Raw genomic sequence first — 21,915 nt, forward strand, 5'->3', positions numbered from 1 at the left:
TACTGCAGAGAAATGTGGTAGGCACGGAACAAGTGTAGAGGGTGCTATTTCGCATTGCTTTGCAACCTGCCACAGATTTTTGTCTCTCTAATACTGTTGAGTATTTTAAAGGTGGCACCATATTTTCCCATATTTTCCAAGAATCCTATCAAAGGTTTGAGAAATACTATACTAATCATCGGGCCATGTGTAATGATAGATAGAAATAACTTTTTGAGATGACAAGTTGCAGTTTTGGTAGTCTTATTCGATTTGGTCATGCAAGCATTTATGCTTTGGGTGTCAAGGCATTCTGCCCTGCTCATAATCCACTAACTTCCCCCTCCCAATCCCCTCTACTGACTAAATAAGTTTCAACCCTGCAAACCAGCAAATAATACAGTAGATCCTATTTCTGAGCTTTATTAATAACTCACCTCTCCTCTTTCAATCTGTAAATTAACATGCATGCTCACACATACCCCCTCAAACAGCAACTTTTCTCTCTCTCTCTCTCTCTCTCTCTCTCTCACACACACACACACACACACGCACACATTCACATGCACACAGACGCACACACAACGCATACAGACACACAGAGGTACATGCATACAAGTACACACAGTCCCGTCAGCGGTGCGAGAGCTACATTAACCGGACTAGGCCGTGGTTACCGGGCCAGGCTACATTCACAGGCCTCGTTTACAGAACCAGACTGTGTTCAGTCTGTATTTCCAGGCTATAGTTCCTCTGTGATTGGAGGATGGAAGACAGAATTCTGCAATACGAGCTAGGAAGCTCTCTTATGAGATAGAATGCTGAGATAGAATGTTGTGAGATCGAAGGTAGAATGCTGTGATATAAGACAGAATGCTGTGATATGAGATAGAATGCTGTGATAGAGTATAGAATGATGTGACACTGTGCATTGAAAAATTTGCAGACAGCACCTATCTCATTTGCACTGTCCTGTGTTGATGTTGCAGTGATGCAGGCCATTTGACCTTTCTGGAAAAATTGGGAAAAGAAGAAGTGGTCATTAAAAAAACATGACCATTGCACTCAACCATGACTTCAAATCATTACTGAACATATTTTAGTGGATGCTCTTATCTAGAGAGACTTTCAAAGCAAGACAACATAAGTGCATCTAACTGACAGTGATTTTGCAGCTATTTTGTGGGGGTTTGACAGAGATTTTGCGAGATTCACAGGATAATTTGTGAAGGGATTTACAAGGAATTTCTTGGTCTGATTTTTGCCGTGTTGAACCAAAGACTTTGGAGTAACTGTCAGAGATGTTTGGAGGGGTGAGAGATTTTTGGGAATTTGTGAGGTGATTACTCTGAATATCTTTAGGTGATTTTTGGTGGGGTTTGTTTAAGATTTCAGGGTGACATTGTGGTATTTTTGGGGAAATTGTGAATGATTTAGGGCTAATCTTTTAGGTTTTGGGAGGGGGGGGGCATGTGAGGGTGGGGCCACAGGCAGATCCTGCAGCATGTCCCCATATGAACCGGCAGCACATTCCACCCACAGCCCTTAACAGCAGTGCCAAGCTACGCTAACCGGATAGCAGTCCCAGCCTCCCCCCCCCCACCACCACCACCACCCCGTTTCGCCCCCACTGCCTTGCACCTCCCCCTTACCACCCCCAGTCCCTCCACTGCCCCCTCACCACCCCCACTTACCCCCACCCACATCGCACCCAGCGCCCCCTCCCCCCCCCACCCAGGCCTCACCCACCCCCTGGGGCTATTTTTAGCCAGGATCAGAGCCCTGCAAAACTTAATATGGGAAAGGTATCCTGGATATCTCTCACTCTCATACACCTTCTCTCGTTCACTCTCGCTGTCTCCCACCTTATCCCTCTCTCCCCAGACCACGCCCCCAACACCCCCCCCCCACTCTGTACCCCCTCCCTGTCTGTTCTCTCTCACTTTTAGGGTTGGCCCGCACCCCTGACCACACCGGGCACCCCAGACCCACCCCCTCTCTCTCCCCCTGTGTGCGGTTTTGTTAAATAAAGGGGGACTCAGCACTAAGTCTGGCTCTTCCCTGGCTGCTGGGACCTTACTCTACTCTGCATTTTCACTAGTGAGGAGACATGAAGTGGGGCTGGCTGCTTTTGGGGGTCCTGCTCTCCTTCGGGGGGCTGGCCTGGGGGGAGCAGGGACTCGATTTTCCCGAATACGATGGAAAGGACCGGGTGCACGACCTCCACGCCAAGAATTATAAGACAGTGATGAAGCAGTACGACGTTATGATCATCTACTATCACGAGCACGTGGGAGACAGCAAGGCCGCCCAAAGGCAGTTCGAGATGGAGGAGCTCGCCCTGGAGGTGGGTGGGAAGATGGGGACGCTGTGCAGGAGGTGATGCGGGGATTAGGGACACTGTGTGGGAGGAGGTTGGTGGGAAGACAGGGACACTGTGCAGGAGGAGGTGGGGAGGTGAGGATGCTGGGCAGGAGGAGGTGGTGGGAGGATAGGGACACTGTGCAGGAGGAGGTGGGAGCGCTGCGCAGGGAAGGTGGGTGGAAAGCTGGGCACACTGTACAGGGGGAGGTGGGGGCGGGATATGCAGGTGCTCTAGAGCTACAGGTCTAAGAGCACTGAGCAGCTCAAGGCTACAGGCACCTGCTTTTAGAAGAGCTGAGGAAGCATGTAAGAGAGAGAGAGAGGGATAGAGTGGGTGGGGAAGGAGAGAGAGAGAGAGAAAGGGGGCGAGGCATAGAGAGAGAGAGATGAGGAGAGGAGGAGAGAGGGGGAGAGAGAAGGAGATAGAGAGACCTGATAGAAAGTAGTGAGGGGTAGGGGCGGGAGGGGAATTAACGGGGGGGGGGGTGCACCTTCACTGGTCTGTGGCCTGTGATCCGTGAACTTTCTTTGACTGAGCTGAGATTGTGTGTGTGACCTGTGTGTGAAACTGGTGTGCGTTCTGAACATTTTCTTTTAAAAAAATTTTTTTTAAATAATTTTTTTTTTAAATTATAGTTGGTGCTCTGATGGGATTTGTACACATGGACAGCTGTGTTGGGACTAACCCTTTTACACAGAATCCCTTTTCACAGACATTTACTCAAGAAATTCCTGCTGAGCACCATGATCAAGGGTACAATACCACTGCCCTTCCAAGGGAATCAAACATAAAAACGTTGGCGTTGCAACCTCATCATTATACTCTCGTGGGTTCCCAACCCAGTTCCTGGAGGTCTACTGTCCTGTAGGTTTACACTCAAACCCTAGAAAAGTGCAAATCACTCAACAGCTAGAGATCTTGTTGAGCTGCTAATTAGAGGAATCGGGTGTGCCAGATTAGGGTTGAAATGAAAACCTAGCTCTCCACTAACAGGTCTGGGAATCACTTGATTGCTACCCGTGCTGGTCCAGTGAAGCTGTGTAGCTGTGCTGGGTAGCTTTGTTAGGTAGATGCACTGGAGTAGATGCGCTGGGTAGATGTGTTGGGCTAGACGTGCTGGGTAGCTGTGTTAGGTAGCTCTGATAGATGTTTTGGGGTAGCTGTTCAGCAATGTAGGGGGAATTGTATTGAGTAGCCATGCTAGCGTCGCTGTGTTATACCATCCTATAGGTAGTTGTGGTGGGGTAGCTGTGTTGGGTAACTGTGTTTTTGAGCTTATTCCTTGATGAGGTGTGATGACCCATCACTATCATACACACACACATGCATGAACGCACGCACCCGCCCACACACACACATACACACACGCACACTCACAGGAACACACACACACACTCACACACACACACACACACACACATGCACCCACTCACATACACACCACACATACACACTACACACACACACACACACACCAAACACCACATGCCGCAACACATACAGACCTTCACACACACACACAATCAAATGCACGCGCACGCGCACGCACTCACGAGACACGCTACACCTGCGGTCCTCCGCGGCCCCCCCGCGTACCGGCGGGCAGACACGTAGCTCGGAGAAGCGGGCGGTCGGGCGGAATCAGTCGTAGCGACATTTATGCAGCAGCAGCAGCGGCGGCGGCGGCGTCGTCGTCGGATGGCGAGCGGAGCCTCCGCAGCCTGTAAGTGAAACCCGTCTATTTCAGGACCTGCCGCACCACCCCGGGGCCCATCAGCATACATGGACTCCTTCTCTGTCTGCATTTTAAGCTGAGAAGACGGGAATTCTTTTTTTAACAGGGGGGCTGGAAATAGAGTCGAGGGGGGTGGGGGTGGGGGGATGGGTGTTGGGGGGGCACGTATCGCACCATCTCAGAGGCTTGTGCACTGGGAGCCTGGAGAAGAAATTAGGGGGTTCATCCAACACTTGTGTGAACACGAGTTCAAGTGTGCATTCCGGAAGCAACTGAATATCACTGTCACCACCCCGACACACACACACACACACACACACCTGGACACCCCCACACCATCTGAACAGTACACACACTTATTCCATCCCTACTCCCCCTTACCTCACACCACCTGCACCCTCTTACCCTGCACCCCCCACACCACCACACACACACACACACACATACACACACAGACCACACACCCCCATATTGTCTACACACTACACCCCCGCATGTCAGGTATCACGAAACATCACCGCTGCCCCACACTCCCAAACCCAATACACCCTCAACCCCCATGACTTACTGTACACCACATACCCCATGCCTCTCCATATCCACCAATGGAGTGAGTTACGGTGCTCTGCTTTTCTGTATCTCTGCTGTTCCATCCTGTGCTGTGTAGCCGTGCAGAATTCCACAGGAAATCACTGTCAAAAACCAGATAAGTATCCCTGGTGGAAATTCCAGCTTGGGTCAAGTCTGGTTTTAAGCTGGTCCTGCTGGTTTTTCAGCTAGTCCGCTGGTTTGAAGCTGGTTTGGAGATGACCAGGCTGGCAAAAAGATGGCTGACATAGCCACCAAGCTGTCAAGACCATGTCCAGCTGGTGGGCAAGTTTGGTATGGACAACAGACCATCACAAAGTTATAGATGACATCAAGCTGGAGCAGAAGCTGGTTCCAGCTATATTCAATCTCAGGCTGGTCGCTGGAATTTCCACAAGGGATGCAATTTTTATCTTATAAAATGAGCCAGATTTTTTTTTAAATTGAAAAGTTCAGATATACATCACTGAACATAGGCTACATAACATGCTACACAAGTGTGATGTAACTTATGTCACATTTGATTGTCCGCTAGCAGCCTAGGCCTATTTATTAGCTATGAAATTATTGGGAAGTCAACCAATACAAATATACCAGCTAACAGTTGTATCATAATAAAAATCATTTTTATTCTTGGCAATTTACTCACACTATTTGATAATCTGTTTATAGTTTGCTGGTTAGCTCGCAAGCTAACTACTCTACCTTTAGTGTAGCAATACTACTATAGTGTAGGTATAATGATACTGTCTGCAGTGAAGTACAACAACCGTGGTGAAAATTGAAATTCCAGTTAAGATCAGTTGGGATTCTAAGATGGTTAAAATGATTTTAAATTGTGTTTTCGACAAAGTGGGTACAGGGTGTTATGACATAATAAGAACATCATCGTAATTCTGCTGTACAGTTCAATTGTTTTCTCCAAATCGATAGTCAGGTCATTAAATCTACTAACATTAGGAAAGTTTCGTTATAAGTTAGGCGCAGTATGAAATGTGCCCATAAAAACGAAGTGCGCTGTCTGCATTGTATGATAAATAGCTTCTCGTAGCAGGGTTGTATGACTAAGTTACAGTATCACCTGCAAGCAAAGCATTCCTTCCTAGCTACCGTTAGCCAGCTAAACGAGAACGATTATGCCTGGGCAAACTTCCAACGGCCAACCTGACTCAGCTAGTCTGGCTGCATGTCATCTTTAGGTTTCAAGTGCATTGGAAAGAGAAGCGCTTACGAACTTGGATTAATGGATTTCATCAAATGGCTGCCTACTTATCGACAGGGGTTATAGACGCAGTCGGTTTAGCACTGAATTTAAAGGAATATGTCAATGAATATTTAACGAACAGCAAGTTCAAAGGTTTCAAATAATGTGTGTTCAAATAATAATGTTCGGCTAATTAGTTCGGCTAACTAATTAATCTCATGGAAAATAAATAACCAGTTGTTTTTTTTAATAGGTTGACAGCCTTAGAATCAATATATAATGCAGTGGGGAGCTTGAAAATGCCTAAGTGCTTGAGCTTCGTCCTGCTGTTTGATTGCCAAGTCTGTAAGCGAGTTTCTACTGTAAATGCTTTTGCATTTTACCCAGAGCTCAAGGAGCGCTTTGAAGTGGCAAGAGTGTAAATTCAGTTCGCAGGAATCATAGCTGACTGTGGATGCTAGAGAGAGCCTTGATTCTTCTTTTAGTTTAAATAGCTGGGATATCCAGGTTTCCACGGTGATATTCATAATTCATTTAGGACAGTGAACTGGATTTTTTTGTTTTCAAGTTTTCAAACCTACGGCCTTTGTTCTATCCAAGCTATTCCGGTACAGGGACCTCTTAAGGAGTGTTCATGTTAGCTCCCTCCTTTTCCAATCGGAAGCCAACCAAGAGAAGTACTGTGTCAAACATGCAGGGTGATGTCACAGGCATTCACAAATGATGTCACCATAGATACCTCACAGTGACAGTGACATCACCACAGACAGTAGGTTGCTCGATGACTCAGGGTGCTGAAGCAGACTACTTTATAGGCTATGGGGTGAAGTGTCAGTTTAGCATGTAGCATGAGTATGACCCCCAGCGATCTAGCGTCTCACACATATTCGCACGTGTCACATTGACCCATCACCATTGCAAGGCCATAACCCTAGTGTAGATCCATAAGTGTAGGATCACAAAAGATCTTAATGGAACATTCTAGTGCTGATGTAATCACTACTAGTAATTGAAAGCAATGGAATTCTAGACTTAAAATTTAGAAGAAAAATAAAAACATTCCAAAAAACCTACACTTCAACGGGTTAAACATTCTTATTTTATTTGGGTCTGATAGGTATTGAATTGATTAAACTATCTCTCTTTCTTCCTCTTTCTGTCCTATATCAATATCTGTGTTTTTTTCCTTCTCAACCTCCAACCTGCTCTTTGAAGATTTCCATATTTTTCCTATTTTTTTCTGTCAATTGGTAATTTTCTCAAAGTCTCTCACAGATTTGACTTGAAATTTTTGCCAAGATTATAATCATATTTAACTAGTTGCTTGTCTTGAGTCCCTAGGTTTAGACAAAAATGACAATTTTAATGTCAGTGTCATTCTCTGTGTTTGTTTGCCTATGTAATCTTTCAAATGTGTGACTCTTTGTGAATGTCTGGTTACAATGTAAGCAGATACATGCACACACATGCACACACACACACACACAGATGTGATGTAGGAGTGTGCATTATGGTTTGTGGGTGGTGGGGGGTGTAAGTATTGAGGTGTAGGGATGCAGTTTGTGTGGGCACACTGTATCTGAGGTGTGGGTTTTGGGGTGTGAAGTTATGGAGGTGCGGTATGACGTCCGTCAGCAGATCCCTGTCCCTCTCGGCAATACCGCCAACTCGCCAAAATAGTCGCGGGTCAGTATATGCTGCAGGGCACTAAATTTACCCTCTGCCTGCCACCAGACCCTGCTCTGCTGAGCTCATTCAGCAAAGAGCTGCTTTCTGCCAACACTGTCATTACGCCCGTAAATCTAACGCCACTTCCCACACAGGGCCCTCTGCTGGAGACAGCCTGTCATTGCAGTCCTGTCTCACAGCTGAAACAGGTGCGGGGGAAGGTGGGGGTTCTGCCAAGTTCATAAGGAATGCAGTGTTAGACTCAGCAAAGACCTATGGAGTGTGAGTTGTGGGATAGGGCACTTCCTGCTGAAGTGTATGAGATAGAGCACTTCCCATTGAGGTGTATGGGTTAGAGCACTTTCTGTCGAGGCGTGTGGGATAGAGCACTTCCTGCTGAGGTGTGTGGGATTGAGCACTTCCCATTGAGGTGTATGGGTTAGAGCACTTTCTGTCGAGGCGTATGGGATAGAGGACTTCCTGCTGAGGTGTGTGGGATAGAGCACTTCCTGCTGAAGTATGTGGACTAGAGCACGCCCTGCTGAAGAGTGTGGGATAGAGCACTTCCTGCTGAGGTGTGTGGGATTGAGCACTTCCTGCTGAGGTGTGTGGGATTGAGCACTTCCTGTTGAGGTGTGTGGGATTGAGCACTTCCTGCTGAGGTGTGTGGGATTGAGCACTTCCTGCTGAGGTGTGTGGGATTGAGCACTTCCTGTTGAGGTGTGTGGGATTGAGCACTTCCTGTTGAGGTGTGTGGGATTGAGCACTTCCTGCTGAGGTGTGTGGGATTGAGCACTTCCTGATGAGGTGTGTGGGATTGAGCACTTCCTGTTGAGGTGTGGCACTTTTGGACCGCACAGAATGAGCTCAAATGCAAACCCTCCTCTCTGGCTGTGTTTCCCACCAGCCCTGGTAATAGCAGTCTGAGAACCAGCAGCACGAGCACTGATCAGTACTGAATCAGGCTGGTCTGAACTCCGACCCTTGACCATGCCCGCTCTGATTGGGTCTCCTTCCTCCCCTCTGTGTGCGGGTATGTACGTATGTGTGTGTGTGTGTTTGTGCACGTGTGTGTGTAAAGGGGGGGGGTATGTGTGTGGGGCGATGCGTTTATGAGAAAGAGAAAGAGTGAATAGGCGTGTTTTTGTGTGTTTATCCACTCTATTTCCTTCCCCTAGATTTTTTGTTGATATTATTTGATTTATATTAAGTTGATATTTAAGGAAACTAACTACTTTTTGAATGCGGTATATAGCACATTCAATGGACTGTATGGTGTAAAATAGCCACTGGCACTGGCCCTCCTGTCAACAGGTACATGCAGCTGTACGACAAGTTAGTAACCGAAATAAAACCACTCACTGCCATAATACTGAGCAGGATTTACTGCTGTAGGACCACAGTCACACATGCCTACAAGCTGTGTCAGAGCTGTGTGTTAGAGCTGCATTTGAGCTGTGTTAGCGCTCTGTGTTAAAGCTGTGTCTGAACTGTGTGTTAGAGCTGTGTGTTAGAGCTGCATTTGAGCTGTGTTAGAGCTCTGTGTTAAAGCTCTATGTTAGAGCTGTGTCAGAACTGTATTTAACCTGTGTTTGAACTTTATTTAAGTTGCTTTTGAGCTGTTTGAGCTGCTTCAGAGCTGTGTCAGAGCTGTGTGTAAGCTGTATTTGAGCTGTTTTGGCTGTGTCAGAGGCGTGTTTGAGCTGTGTGAGCTGCATCTGGACTGTGTTTGAGTGTTTCAGAGCTGTTTTGTTCAGGCTGCTTTTGCGCTGTGTTTGAGCTGTATTACAGCTGTCTAAGCTGTGTCAGAGCTGTGTTAGAACTGTTTGAGGTTTGTTCAAGCTGCTTTTGCACTGTGTTTGAGCTGTTTGAGTTGTGTCAGAGCTGTGTTAGAGCTGTGTTTGAGCTGTGTCAGCGCTGTGTGTAAGCTGTGTTTGAGCTGCGCCAGAGCTGTGTCTGACCTGTCTGATCTGTGCTTGAGCTGTGTCAGAGCTGTGTTTGAGCTGTGTTTGAGCTGCAAACATTTTCAAACCAGCACTCCCTACAAAAACACAATACAAGAGTAAGCCAAATTATCCAACAAACCAAATTATCGAATACTAGGGTGATGTAGCCAAAACAATAATAATGCTAATTTGAAGTTATACTTCTGTGTATCGCTGTTAGCATTATGTATTTCATGCCAATGAATTGTGATCTATTAAAATAGAAAGATTGAGAGGCTGAAAATGATGCAGAAGGAGATTGAGAACAAGAAGCAGAGAGGCTGACAGAGAGAGGCCTATCTAACCCTGAATGGTTATTCATAGTCCGAATTCATATTAATTATAATAATAATAACAATAATAATACATAATGTTATTGTCGAGACTCTTCACGTAAATGATATCTGTTCCAGTTATCTGTAAATGTATTATTATTATTTCCGACATATGGTGCTATATATCAGATTTGACATTTGTTCTATATATGCTCCCCATTCTAACAACCAAAAAAGCATAATTGAATTGAACTGAATTGAATTAACTGGGGGGGGGGGGGGGCAGGCGAGGAGAGAGAAGAGAGAAAGAGAGAGACTGGGAGGGAGAGTGAGAGAGAGACTGGGGAGGGAGAGACTGGGAGAGGAGAGAGAAAGGGGAGAGAGAGACTGGGAGAGGAGAGAGAGGGGAGAGAGCGAAAGAAAGAGAACAAGACGGGAGAGAGAGAGAGAGATACTTGGAGAGTGTGTGACAGAGACTGGGAGAGAGAGAGAGTGAGAGAGAGACTGGGGAGGGAGAGACTGGGAGAGGAGAGAGAGAGAGAGAGACTTGGAGAGTGTGAGACTGAGAGAGAGAGAGAGAGAGAGAGAGAGACTGAGGGAGAGAGAGAGAGCGCTTATGTCAGCTCTTGGATCGAGTGTCCCTGCTCCCTCCAGCCATGTCCCCCATGGCCTGCCAGTGGAACTCGCCTCCGCTGTTGACTCATGGCTTCTTGGCTTCTGGAATATTCCTTATATAGCGGTGTCCCGCGCAGGCGGCCGCCGGGCCCGCGGCAGAGTCAGCCGCAGATCTGTTTAGCAGACGGTCCGCATTTTACGGAAGGGGAGCGCTCTGGACCCCCAGAGTCCCGGCTCGTATTAATACCCCTCACTGACAAATATGGGCACCGATCGGGGCGCGGGAACTAGGGGAACGTGGGATATCGACGCCGAGGCGGGGAGCGCAGAACTGCTGGGACAGGCAGAACACCCAGCGAGACCGACAGGGCACTGACATGGCGGTGTGAACTGACGAAACGCAGACACAGACTACTGACACACACAGGAGTGTGGAAATCGGATTACTGACACGTACAGGAGTGTGAGACACGGACTACTGACACATACAGGAGTGTGACACGTGGACGACTGACACATACAGGAGTGTGAGACACGGACTACTGACACATACAGAAGTGTGACACACGGACTACTGACACATACAGAAGTGTGACACACGGATTACTGACACATACAGGAGTGTGACACACGGATTACTGACACTTTGAGCACGACAGACTGTTTGCTACAGGACAATTTCTGACTACTGACTACTCAGATTACTGATGCATTTTGAACAAGGAGATAAATTACTGACACAGAAGAGTGAGCAACAAATTATTAGATGTATAACAGAGATGGGAAAAGGATTATGAACACACCCAGAACAATTACATTACATTACTGGCATTCAGCAGACACTCTTATCCAGAGTGACTTACACAACTTATTACATAGCATTTACATTGCATCCATTTATGCAGCTGGATTTATACTGAAGCAATGCAGGTTAAGTACCTTGCTCAAGGGTACAACGGCAGTGTCCATCCTGGGAATCGAACCTATGAACTTTTGGTTACAAGACCCATTACCCATTATACTACACTGCCGCCCAGAACAATGATGGCAAGAGATTACGAACGGACGGAATATAGACACCGACAGTCTACTGACAAGATGAGAACAGTAACACAGATTACTGACACATGGAACAATGATGAGGTTTACATGCACGCAGGGTTCTATACAATGGCCATTGTCGTGACAACAGTCAGTAGATTGTTTATGAGCACTATGAAATATGATGCCCATTGCTATCCCGGTATATATGGTATTGGAGTGTCCCAAATTTCCAAATAGTAGTATCCCAAATGCTGTACTAAATTTCCAGCTGTTATGTAGTTTTTTAAAGTATTACAATAAGGTAATGCAATAATAAAGTATTACAGTGCAATAATGTGCAACCATGATTTGTCAATTAATCAATGCATTCGTCTCAACACTGGATTATGCGTGTAAACATAGTCGGTGACAAATTACAGACACATACAGACATAACTGTGGCACAGATGTACCGGCAGACACAGGTATTGGGAAGTAGGGTATGAGTGTAAAATTACAGGTGTAAAATATATCTGTCCTATCTGTGTAACAAGCTCTGTAATGGTGAATACTGTGTGATGTAACAGGCTCAGTAATGGAGAATATTGTGTGATGTAACAGGCTGTATAAGGGAGAAGGCTGTAGAGTGTAATAGGCTCAGTAATGGAGAATACTGTACAGTGTAATAGGCTCAGTAATGGAGAATGTTGTACAGTGTAACAGACTCAGTAATGGAGAATACTGTGCAGTGTAATAGACTCAGTAATGGAAAATGTTGTACAGTGTAACAGACTCGGTAATGGAGAATACTGTACAGTGTAACAGGCTCAGTAATGGAGAATGTTGCATGATGTAACAGGCTGGAGAATATATTTAACAGTCCTCTTTTATCATCATAGTTTATCTTGATTCTTCCATAGATGGCACGCAAGGCGGTTCTGAAATCATTATTGGTCCATCCTGTATTTGCAGTTCTGGTTTGCCTTGTGTTTCCCAAGTGCTGTGTGTATAATTAGACCTTGTTAGGTGCTGAAGATGTTATGTTCATGTGTCAGATTTTATCAGTCAGTTCGGGGAAAAGACTTGAGCGGGCAATTTCTTTTAAAGAATACAAGCAGCGTTGGAAACTGTAACCAGCTTTTCAGATCCAATTACATTCGCATGCCCATTTTCAAACGTGCTTATATAATGCTTAAACATGGTACTTACATGGTACTCATGGGAAATGGGAGTGTCTCGGGAGTTAAATATTTAAAGTGTGAGGCAGAGGGCCGAAATCTATATCCAGTGCAGTGTCCCCATCTGCACCGGCCTATTTTTTCCTTCAGAGCCTTGGGTGGTGCCTCAATCAACCAAATTAATTATAAACACTAAGCCTAAAAGTCACCATCCAACAACCTGTTAGCCCAAAGGCAAGTTTCTTCATCACAAGAAGTAATGACTCTGACATTATCCTGAAAAAAAAATGAATTAATAGAACTGCTTTAGGAAAAGTGAGGCTGAGTAGCCTTAGCCCAGCATTGCCTGTACTCAGTGACCCCTCTAAGTGTAGGCCTACACTATGTGTACTTAGCAACAGTGCAAGGTGTAGGCCAATCTTGTCTATTCTCAGTGAGAACTATAGGTGTAGGCCTACGCTATCTGTACTTAGTGGCTGCTCTAGGTGTAGGCTTACACTGTCTGTACTTAGTGACAGCTCTAGGGGTAGGCCTACCTTGCCTGTTCTCAGTGAAAAGTATAGGTGTAGACCTATATTGCCTGTACTCAGTGACAGTTCTTGGTGTAGGGCTTCACAGTCTGTACTTAGTGACAGCTCTAGGTGTAGGCCTGCACTGTTTGTACTTAGTGACAGATCTAGGTGTAGGTCTACACTGTGTACCTAGTGACAGCTCTACGTGTAGGCCTACACTGTCTGTATTTCGTGTCAGCTCTTGGTGTAGGCCTTCACTGTCTGTACTTAGTGACAGCTCTAGGTGTAGGTCTACATTGTCTGTACTTAGGGACAGCTCTAGGTGTAGATCTACACAGCCTGGACTCAGTGATAGCTATAGGTGTAGGCCAACACTGTCTGTACTTAGTGACAGCTCTAGGTGTAGGCCTACACTGCCTGTACTCAGTGAGAGCAATAGGTGTAGGCATACACTGTCTGTACTCAGTGAGACGTGTATACAGATGTTCACAGAGCATTGACTCAGACAGATGTTCTGTGGAATTGCATCTCATATTAGCTCTTGGGTCTCTGGCTCAAAATAGGTGGCCAGCTGGTTGGTATGATGAACCCTGCAATATATAATCTTCTGCAATACATACAGCCATTGTTACCAAAATCACAGTCCTCAAGGGCCAAGAACTGCTGGTCTTCCACCCTCCCTTTACCTGGGAGTCAGGTGTGAAGACTGGCCAATCAGTAGCACTAACTGTTCAGTTGATTACCTGGGAGAAGAAAAACAAATTGAATTTGAGGGCCGGATTTGAGTATACATATGACCTACAGTATTCCAGGTTCATTAAATGACATCAGTGCTGAGAAATCCTTTCTTTTACCATTGAAAATAATCCATTAATGGACTGCATTTATATATCGCTTTACAATTGATGCCTCTAATTCGCCAGAGCAGTTGGGGGTTAGGTGTCTTGCTCAAGGACACTTTGACACGCCCAGGGCGGGGTTTGAACCGGCAACCCTCCAACCGCCAGACAACCGCTCTTACCTCCTGAGCTATGTCACCCCCCCTTTAGCTTACTCATTTGTCCTTATTTTTTGTACTTTATCCATTTCCTTTCTTATACTGGCAGGTAAAAACATGATAAAGTATCATTTCAAACAGGGAAACTTTTGACCAAGGACCAATCTGAGTGCTGACATAAAATACCTAATTAACCCTCAAAACGTATCGTTCCACCAAGTTTGTGAGGTTTTTTTTTCTGACAGCGTTGTGGTGTCAGATGGGATTTTTTGCACTCTTGCTGTATAATTTATATACATGTGTTAATTTAACAGTAGCCCATGCTTTTTTAACTGTGGGAATATTTATTAATGGGTTACATTTGTTGTGCATAACCTGCTGACACAATAACATGTCTTTCATCAGTAGCCTATGAGGAAAGGTCATTAAAAGTAGACGACAGGTGAGAACAGATTGAGCGGAACGGTTCAGGTTAATGGAAGGAACAGAAGTGCCAACTGCCACTCCTGTCTCAGCAAACGAACAAACTTAATTAATAGTTAATCCATCCTGTTTCCGGGTTGTCAATACAGTGAACTGGCTAGAGGAATAAACGGACTGGAACATGTTGTAAATTGGATTGGATTGTCATTGGCTTTGTGGAACTGCTGGTCAAGTTCAAGTATGACTTTACCATTTTTAATTACCGAATGTCAGAAGGCCTTTCCGGCCAAATTTAACCCCTGTGTGTGCGTGTGGGCGTGTGTGTGTGTGTGGGTGTGTGTGTGAGAGTGTGTGTGTGTGTGCATGTGCGTGCGTGAGTGTGTGTGTGTGTGGGCTTGTATGTGTGTGTGTGTGTGTTTGTGTGTGCGTGTGTGTGTGTGTGTGAGAGTGTGTGTGTGTCTGCGTGAGTGTGGGGGTGCATGTGTGTGTATGTTTGTGTGTGCATGTGTGGGCGTGCATGTGTGTGTGTGTGTGTTTATTTATTAGTGTGTGCGTATATTGCCGTGTGTGTGTGTACAGCACATGTGCACGCATATGTGTGCGTGTGAGTGTGTATGTGTGTTTGTATGTTAGTGTGTTTGTGTGTGTGTTTGCACGTGTCTGTGTGTGTGTATATGTGCATGTGTGTGCATGTGTGCATTTGTGCGTGTATGTGTGTGTATACTAGTGTGTATGTGCGCATGTGTGTGTGCATGTGTGCATGTGTATGTGTGCACACGTGTGTATGTGTGTGCGTGTCTATGTGGGTGTGCATGTGTGCGTGTGTATATTAGTGTGTGTGTGTGTGTATTAGTTTGTGTGTGTATGTGTGTGTGTGTGCGTGTGTGTGTGCATATTAGTGTGTGTGTGTGTGTGTGTGCATGCGTGTGTGTATGTATATTAGTGTGTGTGTGTGTGTGTGCGTGTGTGTGTGTGTATTACTGCATGCTCTACTTTCTCGCAGCTGTCTCTGCATTATCTCGGCCCAGTTGGCATACCCTCTGTGCCAGCCTGGATGCCATCATGCCATTGGCCAGTGCAGCTGTCAGTCACAGGCTCTGGTTTCATACAGATTTAGAAAGTGCAGGAGCAGCTTTCTCCACCCACACATTTAAGGAGCTGAACACCCTGCAGCCAGAGGGATCGCAGCTCTGTGCCCATATGCCACACACACGCACGTGCTCAAGCACATGCACACGTACATATGCAAACGCACACACACACATGCACGCGCGCACACACGCACACGTACACCTACATATGAAAACACGTGTGCACACACACATGCGCACTCATGCACACATGCACACGAACATATGCAAACACGCGCACACACACACACTTGTGCACGCACACACATGCACTTACACGCACACATGCGTGCATGCACACACTGATAATTAAAGTTTTTGTTTGGATGGTGTGATGTTGCAGGGACCTGTAGTGCTGTGTGAGGTCCCCCTGGGCTCAGCCCATTGAGATGAGAATTCTCACTGAATTCTGACCACCTCTGGCTATATAGTGTTAGTCTGACTGCTGAGCCTAGTCTGGCCATGTAGAAATATGATCCTCTGGAACACTGAGATAGACCTGGGCAAAAGAGAAACTGGGATAGATAATGGCTATACAGATAGGTAAGGAAGAAACAGACAGGTACAAGATATACAGACAGGTAAGAAAGACACAGACAGGTACAAGATATACAGACAGGTAAGAAAGACACAGGCAGATAAGAAAGACACAGGTATGAGATATATAGACAGGTAAGAAAGACACAGACAGGTATAAGATATACAGACAGGTCAGAAAGATGCAGACAGGTATAAGATATACAGACAGGTAATAAAGACACAGACAGGTATGAGATATTTAGACAGTTAAGAAAGACACAGGGAGGTAAGAGGGGTCATTTAACCTCTAAACCTGTTTTAATCTGTCTTTTCTCCTGCAGTTTGCCGCTCAAGTCCTGGAAGACTTTGATGAAGAAGACATTGGCATTGGTCTTGTTGACGAAAAGAAGGACCACATTGTGGCCAAGAAACTGGGTAACCCTCTACTGCCCCCTTGCTGCAGAAACAACATACTGCGGATCTTCCGATCCACCGGTTCCTCTCACAAGGCTCCGTGATTTTGCCTTGACAAACTGGAGTGACTGATCAGTTAAGACTTTTGTGCTGTTGTGTTTGCACAATGACTGACATGGCTAACAGAACTGCAGCTAATTACATTCACTTGCAAACAATGTGTGGGAAAAAAAACTCTTGTGAGGTGAATCTTATTGATGTAATGCATCTGTTGTTAATGTGTGTGTAGAACCATTTTAGCACCGTTCCGTAGAATGAAGTTCATTCTAATTCTAAGAGAAGGTGATGATCCACCGTACGAAAGGCAGGTCAAGGAGGTCAAGGAGGATTACTGTAAAATGGACATGTGCCTCTTGTCAGATGCCACCACCAGGTCATTAGTGACATCAGCTAGCTCTGTTTCAGTGCTGTGAAATGATCTAAATCCCGACTATAAAATATCATAAACACACACACACACACACACACACAATCGCACGCATAGTCTCCCTACCTGTGTCTTCTGTATATGTTGCCCCCATTGACCTCCACATGCCGTCGCCATGTGCAACAGGTCTGGACGAGGTGGACAATGTCTACATCTTCACTGAGGACGAGGTCATCGAGTACGACGGCGAGCTGGCGGCGGACACACTAGTGGAGTACATCTACGACGTGAGTGAGGGAGGCAGGGAGACCTGACCAATAGAATCGCCCGATACATTGTCACGTGACTCCTATCTTCTCCTCCATTGGTTCTCCTCTCCGCAGGTTCTGGAAGACCCAGTGGAGTTCATAGAGAATGAACGCGAGCTCAGAGCTTTTGAAGACATCGAAGAGGACATCAAACTGATTGGCTACTTCAAGAATGAGAAATCTGAACGTATGTGCCAGCACCACGTGGATCTAGAACTAGGAAACTGGAAACAATCTCAAAACTATTTTAAAAAAAAGAGAAACACAATTGGAGTGCATTGGTTAAAGTGTGTAAAGATTAGTGCGTTGGTCACAGTGTGTAAAGGATAAGTGTGTTGGTTACCGTGTGTAAAGAATAAGTGCATTAGTTACAGTGTGTAAAGAATAAGTGCATTGGTTACAGTGTGTAAAGAATAAGTGTGTTGATTACAGTGTGTCGGACGTGTTTCTCTTTCAGATTTTGTAGAGTATGAGGACGCAGCCGAGGAATTCCATCCAGCCATCAAGTTCTTTGCCACCTTTGATGCAAAGGTATGAAACCGAATCATCGAATCAGAGGAGAGTCTGGCCTCTGCATCCTCCAATCAGGGGAGAGTCTGGTCTCCGCATCCCCCAATCGGGAGAGAGTCTGGATTCTGCATCCTCCAATCAGGGGAGAGTCTGGCCTCTACATTCTCCAATCAGGGGAAAATCTGGCCTCTGCATCCTCAAATCAGTGGAGAGTCTGGCCTCTGCATTCTCCAATCGGGAGAGATGCTGGACTCTGTTATTGGTGTTGTTGTTGTTGTTGTTATAAAATTTAAATTAAATTAAATTAAATTAAATTAAACTGTTAGTTCCTTGGTCCTGCAGGTTGCCAAGAAGCTGGACCTGAAGTTGAATGAGGTGGACTTCTATGAGCCCTTCTTGGATGAACCCGTTACCATTCCCGGGAAACCCTACACTGAGGCAGAGCTCGTCGACTTCATCGAGGATCACGACAGGTGAGCTCACCTGAAGGCCTCTCTGCATCTCTCTGTCACACAAATGCACACACCAACAGAGCCTCTGTTTCTATTACACACATCTCCTGTCTCATACATGCTCTCTCTATCTCTTCTTCTCTCACACATGCACACGCATGCACACACACACATGTAAACATAACAATGGTAAAATGAAAACCATTTCAGTAATTTTCCCTTTATGTAGAAATGTGAATATTTCTATTTTTCATTGTAGACCAACTTTGAGGAAACTGGAGCCCCACAACATGTATGAAACCTGGGTAAGAACTTCTTAACATAGATTCTACAATTTCACCACCACCGTCAGCTGCTATAGGTACAGACTGGTGACAAATTAAAGGAAGAGCCAAGATAAAGTGTCTTAGTAAGGTGTTGGGCCACCATGAGCTGCCAGAACAGCTTCAATGCTCCTTGGCATAGATTCTACAAATCTCTGGAACCCTACTTAGAGAGATGACACACCATTCTTCCAAAAGATATTCCCTCATTTGGTGTTTGATGATGGTGGTGGAGAGGGCTATATAACATGTCGGTCCAAAATCTCCCATAGGTGTTCAAGTGGGTTGAGATCTTGTGACTGCAAAGGCCATAGCGTATGATTCACATCATTGAATACAAAGAATAACTTTGTATTGATTTGCAGTGACCTTTCCCTCTAAGGGGAGAAGTGGACCCAAACCATGCTAGGAAAATGCCCCCCACAGCATAACTGTCCCCACCATAGATATCTTTATCAGCATATTTATCGTAGATATGCTTTCCCTTGCCTAGATATCTACCTTTTCCTGAGCATAGTTGTCACTCTGTACAGGTTTCAGGAGGCCAAGCCCTTCACCCAAAATCACCCCCATCTCTCTCTCTCCTTCCCTTTTGTTCAGGAGGACGATATTGACGGAGAACACATCATCGCTTTTGCTGAGGAGTCCGACCCAGGTATGGAGGGTTTGGGATTACAGACCGGGGCTGGCCACTAACTATCATAGACACAACGCGTGGATTTGAAAATAATTTTAATTCATTTTCTGGGCCGCCAAGATTTATCACAATGTTTGAGCGTGACAATTATCAGTCATTTTATTAATTATTTGATTTTCTTAACTGTGCAAAACGGCAAATGATTCCTCTAGAAAGTGATCTCACTTTTCGAAATCACAACCTGACAGATGCAATCAGTGCAGTCCTAAATGCTGGAAATGTAAACAACTGGTCACTGAAACTAAGTTTGTGTTTAAACAACAAGCAAATGATAAAGAACCCAGCCTGCCTTCATTCAACAGCTAGAGACGTCTCTGAACTGCTAATTAGTAATGTCAGGTGTGCCAATTTAGGGCTGTATTGAAAGCCAGCTGGGCGGTAGACCTCCAGCAACAGGGTTGGGCAGCCCTGTGTTGAAAATCAAGCATCACAGGGGAAGTAGGGATGGGTCAAAGTTTGGGATGGCCTGTCCTATAGGAAGGAACGACTGCGTAGAGTCTATGTTCGTGATGCAGGAGTTTATGCATGGCCATTTTATACAGCTGTGGATTTGCTTCTCCAGCTCTGCATTTGACCTGTGACCCCTCCCAGATGTGTAGAGTTCATGTTTGGAATGCAGGAGTTTATGCACGGTCATTTTATAGATCCGCAGACTTGCTTCTCCAGCTCTGACCTGTTTGACCTTTGACCCCTCCCAGATGGTTTTGAGTTCCTGGACATCCTGAAGGAGGTGGCTGAGGACAACACAGACAATCCAGACCTCAGCGTTCTCTGGATTGACCCAGATGACTTCCCCCTGGTGAGAACCAACCGCGACAGTCTACAAGGCCTTATATTGAACACAGCTGTGATCACCTTATAGATCTTATAGCAAACACAACCCTGATTGCTAATAAGAGCTCATTCTGAACACAACATGATTACCAATAAGATCTCACAGTGAACATAGGTTTGATCACCAGTAACTTTATTCCAAGCTTAACAGAAGATAGGTATAATATACTCTCTGTAAAAATTTTGTTTCCCATAGCTCTAAGCTACTAATATCTTCTGGAACTTTCTGTTATTTTTTTGTTTCCTGCAGCTTGTCCCATACTGGGAGAAGACCTTTGGCATTGACCTGTCCTCCCCGCAGATTGGAGTTGTACATGTTAAAGATGTGAGTAAAAATGCAAAACTTTCATTCCAACTGACACAGTCCCCCTGGAGTGATGAACTTTGTCTGGTAGTATTTCTGATATTGCATTAATAAAGGGGCATGGTAGCGCAGTGCACTGCTGCCTCACAGCAAGTAGGTCATGGGTTTGAATTGACTGCAGGGTAGTTTGCAGTGTAAATGTGTGTGACCGCAGGGTAGTTTTCAGTGTAAATGTGTGTGACTGTAGGGTAGTTTTCAGTGTAAATGTGTGTGACTGCAGGGTAGTTTTCAGTGTAAATGTGTGTGACTGTAGGGTAGTTTTCAGTGTAAATGTGTGTGACTGTAGGGTAGTTTTCTGTGTAAATGTGTGTGACTGCAGGGTAGTTTTCAGTGTAAATGTGTGTGACCGCAGGGTAGTTTTCAGTGTAAATGTGTGTGACCGCAGGGTAGTTTTCAGTGTAAAAGTGTGTGACTGTAGGGTAGTTTTCTGTGTAAATGTGTGTGAATGCAGGGTAGTTTTGTAAATGTGTGAATTACCTATCCCTCTTGCAGGCGGATAGTGTTTGGCTGGATATGGATGATGAGGATGACATGCCAACTGCTGAAGAGCTGGAGGACTGGCTAGAGGATGTGCTCAGCAACAAAATTGATCCTGATCATGATGACGACGATGATGATGACGATGACGATGATGACGACGATGATGACGATGACGACGATGACGATGATGACGATGACGATGATGACGACGACGATGATGACGACGATGACGATGATGACGACGACGATGATGATGACGATGATGATGATGACGATGATGATGATGACGATGATGATGACGATGATGACGATGATGATGACGACGACGATGATGACGATGATGACGATGACGATTAAATTTTTCCTGCCACCTTTCACATTGCTTAGCACTGGTCAAAACTGCCCAGAACCATCACAGTCTTCAAGCTCTTTGTCGTCACTGTCTTCAAAGCTTCCTGTTTTCCTGCTGCAAGTGTTTGCCTCGTTCAAGCTGCCTGCTTCTGCTATCAGCCTAAATCAAACATCTCCCAACTCATCCACCCACCCTGGCAGCTTTCCCCAGCCTGCCCCTCCTACACCACTGCCCTCCTGCTCTTCTGCCACCCTCCCTCCTGCCCAACTGCCCCTGCCACCCACCCACCTGCCCATCTGCCCTTGCCACCAACCCCCCTGCCCAACTGCCCATCTGCACCAGGCACCCACCCTCTTGCCCAGCTGCCCCAATCACTCACACCCCTGCCCTACTGCCCCAATCACTCACCCCCTGTGCCCTACTGCCCCCGCCACTCACCCCCCTGCCTTACTGCCCGCGCCACCCACCCCCCTAACTTCCCATCTGCCCCAGCCCCCATCCCCCTGTCCTGGCACCTCAACAGCTTCAGCCTGTCTGTAAGAAATCCTGCTTCCTAAC

The 21,915-nt window shown here is 45.8% G+C and overlaps 1 protein-coding gene across 1 annotated transcript; it reads left to right on the forward strand.

Moving 5' to 3' along the window:
• The first annotated feature begins 1,936 nt into the window (after positions 1-1,936).
• LOC135260603 (calsequestrin-1-like) lies at positions 1,937-21,915 on the forward strand. Its single transcript, XM_064345968.1, has 11 exons — positions 1,937-2,326; positions 16,538-16,631; positions 17,224-17,324; positions 17,421-17,532; positions 17,803-17,876; positions 18,198-18,328; positions 18,567-18,612; positions 19,231-19,285; positions 20,026-20,126; positions 20,412-20,486; positions 21,018-21,915. Exons 1-11 carry the CDS (start codon positions 2,090-2,092, stop codon positions 21,360-21,362), a joined length of 1,371 nt encoding a protein of 456 aa, XP_064202038.1. The 5' UTR covers positions 1,937-2,089; the 3' UTR covers positions 21,363-21,915.

This window comes from Anguilla rostrata, chromosome 8 (genome assembly GCF_018555375.3).
Source record: "Anguilla rostrata isolate EN2019 chromosome 8, ASM1855537v3, whole genome shotgun sequence".
Taxonomy (NCBI): Eukaryota; Metazoa; Chordata; class Actinopteri; order Anguilliformes; family Anguillidae; genus Anguilla; species Anguilla rostrata.